This window comes from Cryptotermes secundus, unplaced genomic scaffold (assembly GCF_002891405.2).
Source record: "Cryptotermes secundus unplaced genomic scaffold, Csec_1.0 scaffold16492, whole genome shotgun sequence".
NCBI classification, from domain to species: Eukaryota; Metazoa; Arthropoda; class Insecta; order Blattodea; family Kalotermitidae; genus Cryptotermes; species Cryptotermes secundus.
In genome coordinates, this window is record NW_019735354.1 from 1 (window position 1) to 2,775 (window position 2,775).

Sequence of the window (2,775 nt, forward strand, 5' to 3'; positions counted from 1 at the left end):
GTCACGGATTAGTGACTAGAAACAATTCGGTTCAATAATTGAATTTATTCGATCCTTAGTTCTCGAAACTAAATATAACTTCAGCACTTTCACTAGTCTGCACAAACTAGAAATACTCACAATAAACTTGACGTATTTACAGCCTGCTGTGTTTTCATGAACTCGTAGCTCGGAAACGGCTTCACATAACTAGAATTCTCTCTTCTGCTTCGGTGCTCTATGGCTGCATCAAGGTAAATTTGTCTGGTACATTTCTGCAGGTCTTCGTTAGCACAGTCAGTTTTCGTTCCGGGTTCCGCGGGTCTCGTGCTATATTTTCTGTTTCGCGGCTCTGACTCGTGATAATGTCTCCATATTTGTTTTTTTTTTTTTTCGAGAGAGTAGTAAGCTGCTGCCAGCCTTCTCCAGCACAGGACTTCGGGTCCCATCTTGACAGCTGACCAAATTCCAGATGTTGTGGGCGTATTCGTTGGTTCTGAAACATTTGTTGACAACCTGATGCCTAGCAATGGTCGCCTCTGCGGCTTCCATCTGATCCCAAGCTTCCCACATTACGAGCCATATCACTTTGCCCTCTTATTCTGAGTAGTTCTTTGGAAGGTCATCAGCCTCTTCAGATACACTAATAATTTTTTGTGTCATCGTGGATCGGAAATAGTAGTATTAACGTGCGTAGTCTATTTGATTATGCCGATTTTTCTCATTCAGGAAATATTGTACAGCATTATTAGATGTATTAAGTTATTGGTTTTCTTCTTAACAGCTCTCCTGTTTTCTCACTTCTGAAGGTCACTTGGCGTTTTATTTGCTAGTTACCATCACCACCGAGGGCAGAATGTTTAGTATTTATGTTAGGGTTTACTTCGTTGGCTTCGTTATTTTTGCTTCAGCTCTTCCACGCCTCTGTCTGTTTCAGATTCCATGGGCAGAAACCTTCTGGCGATTCTTACTTAATCGATCCATGTTCTTATGAATGTACTCACTTGCGTTAGGCAAACCCATAACAATACAAGCCGACAGAGCTTTTCTGCATGCGTTCATATTACTCACTCCAAACCATCCATTAGAGTTGTCGTCGTAGTATTCTACTTCATGTTTCGTGGTGGCACAGGTGAACCCTCCGATGGCGAAGATCTTGTCTTCAAGCACTTCAATACCGAACTTACTGCGGGGATTACGCATATGAGGGATGAGCGTCCATGTCCCCGTTGTGGGATTGTACTTCTCGCCACTAGACCTGCGAGTCCTACCGTCCAGCCCTCCTATGGCGTACACGTGCCCATGGTAGCCGATGCAGGAAAGGCCGCTACGTCTAAAATTCATGGCCGGAATAATAGTCCATTTGTTGGTCTTTGGGTCGTAAACCTCTGCTGACTTCATAATATCCTCACCGTTGAATCCACCAACGATGTAAATCTTACCGTTCAGCGTGGCTGCACTGGCATCGGAGCGCCGTACATTCATGGGCGCTATGAAGGACCACTGGTTCTTCTGGTAGTCATAACGCTCAGCTGTTCTCTGGCGGCGGATGCCGTCATAGCCACCCATAGCGTACACTACGCCTTCCAACACTGCCACGCTGAGGTAGCACCTGGGTTTGTTCATGGGTGACACCTCGCACCACGTTTTCTCCACAGCGTTGAAGCATCGACACGAACTCAAATAATCCTGGCCGTTGTAGCCTCCGATCACGTAAATGTTGAAACCGATCACTGCCGTGCCATGGAATGCTCGCGGACCGGCCGGGTCAACCGCTTCTACTTCAAACCATCGGTCTGCTCGTGCATCGTACGTTTCGATTACATTCGTAGGATTGTCTCCTCTGTATCCACCAATAGCAAATAGGATATCGTGCGGGATACGTGGACGGACAAAGTCTGTAATAGGGACTTCCCCGTCTTTCTGAGTAATACTTCCCGAATCATGCAGATAATTATTAACTTTTGTTATGAAGGGTTGACTTTCACAATTCCCAGTCACATAAGGATGAACCATTAATCTTTCAACAAAGTACTTTCGGTCCATCAGTCCCAGTCTGACTCTCTTCAAGAGCTCCGCGACGTGGCATTTTCTGTTCTCTTTGTCATGGTTGATCCACCGAAGGACGCCCTCCCACAAAATCTCCTCAGTCCCAACATTCAGTTCGTCTGAACCTATCAGAGCTTGCAGCTCCTCTGGCGGCAGTTCCAGAAATTCGTCACTTTGCTGCGAAACTTCCACAAAGTTGCGCATCACGAAGCGACGCGCCTCAGCCTCGAAGCTGGAACAGAAGTGGGCGCTGACCAAACGTAAGATGCCAATACAGTTCTCAGTGGCCATCACTCCCCTGAGGAAGTCGCAGCAGAGTTTAAGAAGGCCTGGCACAATCAAGTAGTCAGCGGACATCAGCAGCTGAAACACGTTCTCGTGGGTGATATTCACGTTCTTCGTATAAGTATAATCCAGTATCAAATTCATGGTCTCTGAGGTCACTCCGGGCAGATAAACATCAGTATTTTCCTGAATACGTAATTGTGTGGTGAAAAGGGTCCTGAAATATGCGCTATGCGCCGAAAGAACGACTCTGTGGACTGCAAAGATTCCACCATCTTCCAACCGAATTACCGCGTCACAAAGGAAATTTCGTAAGCCATTCAGTTCCATAGAATGCGGACTAATACAACTTGTAAATTATTGGTAAATTTTCTCTCTGTGTGTCCTCGTCCACAGTTGAATCCAGCAATTTTGACTTGTTCTCACGGGTCCGCTTCTAGACAAAACTTCAGATTAATAGTC

At 45.9% G+C, this 2,775-nt stretch overlaps 1 protein-coding gene across 1 annotated transcript; it reads right to left on the minus strand.

Annotated features, from left to right (window-relative positions):
• Positions 1-912: 912 nt before the first annotated feature.
• On the minus strand, positions 913-2,643 carry LOC111869257 (kelch-like protein 10). Its single transcript, XM_033753363.1, has one exon. It carries the CDS (start codon positions 2,641-2,643, stop codon positions 913-915), a length of 1,731 nt encoding a protein of 576 aa, XP_033609254.1.
• Positions 2,644-2,775: the final 132 nt, after the last annotated feature.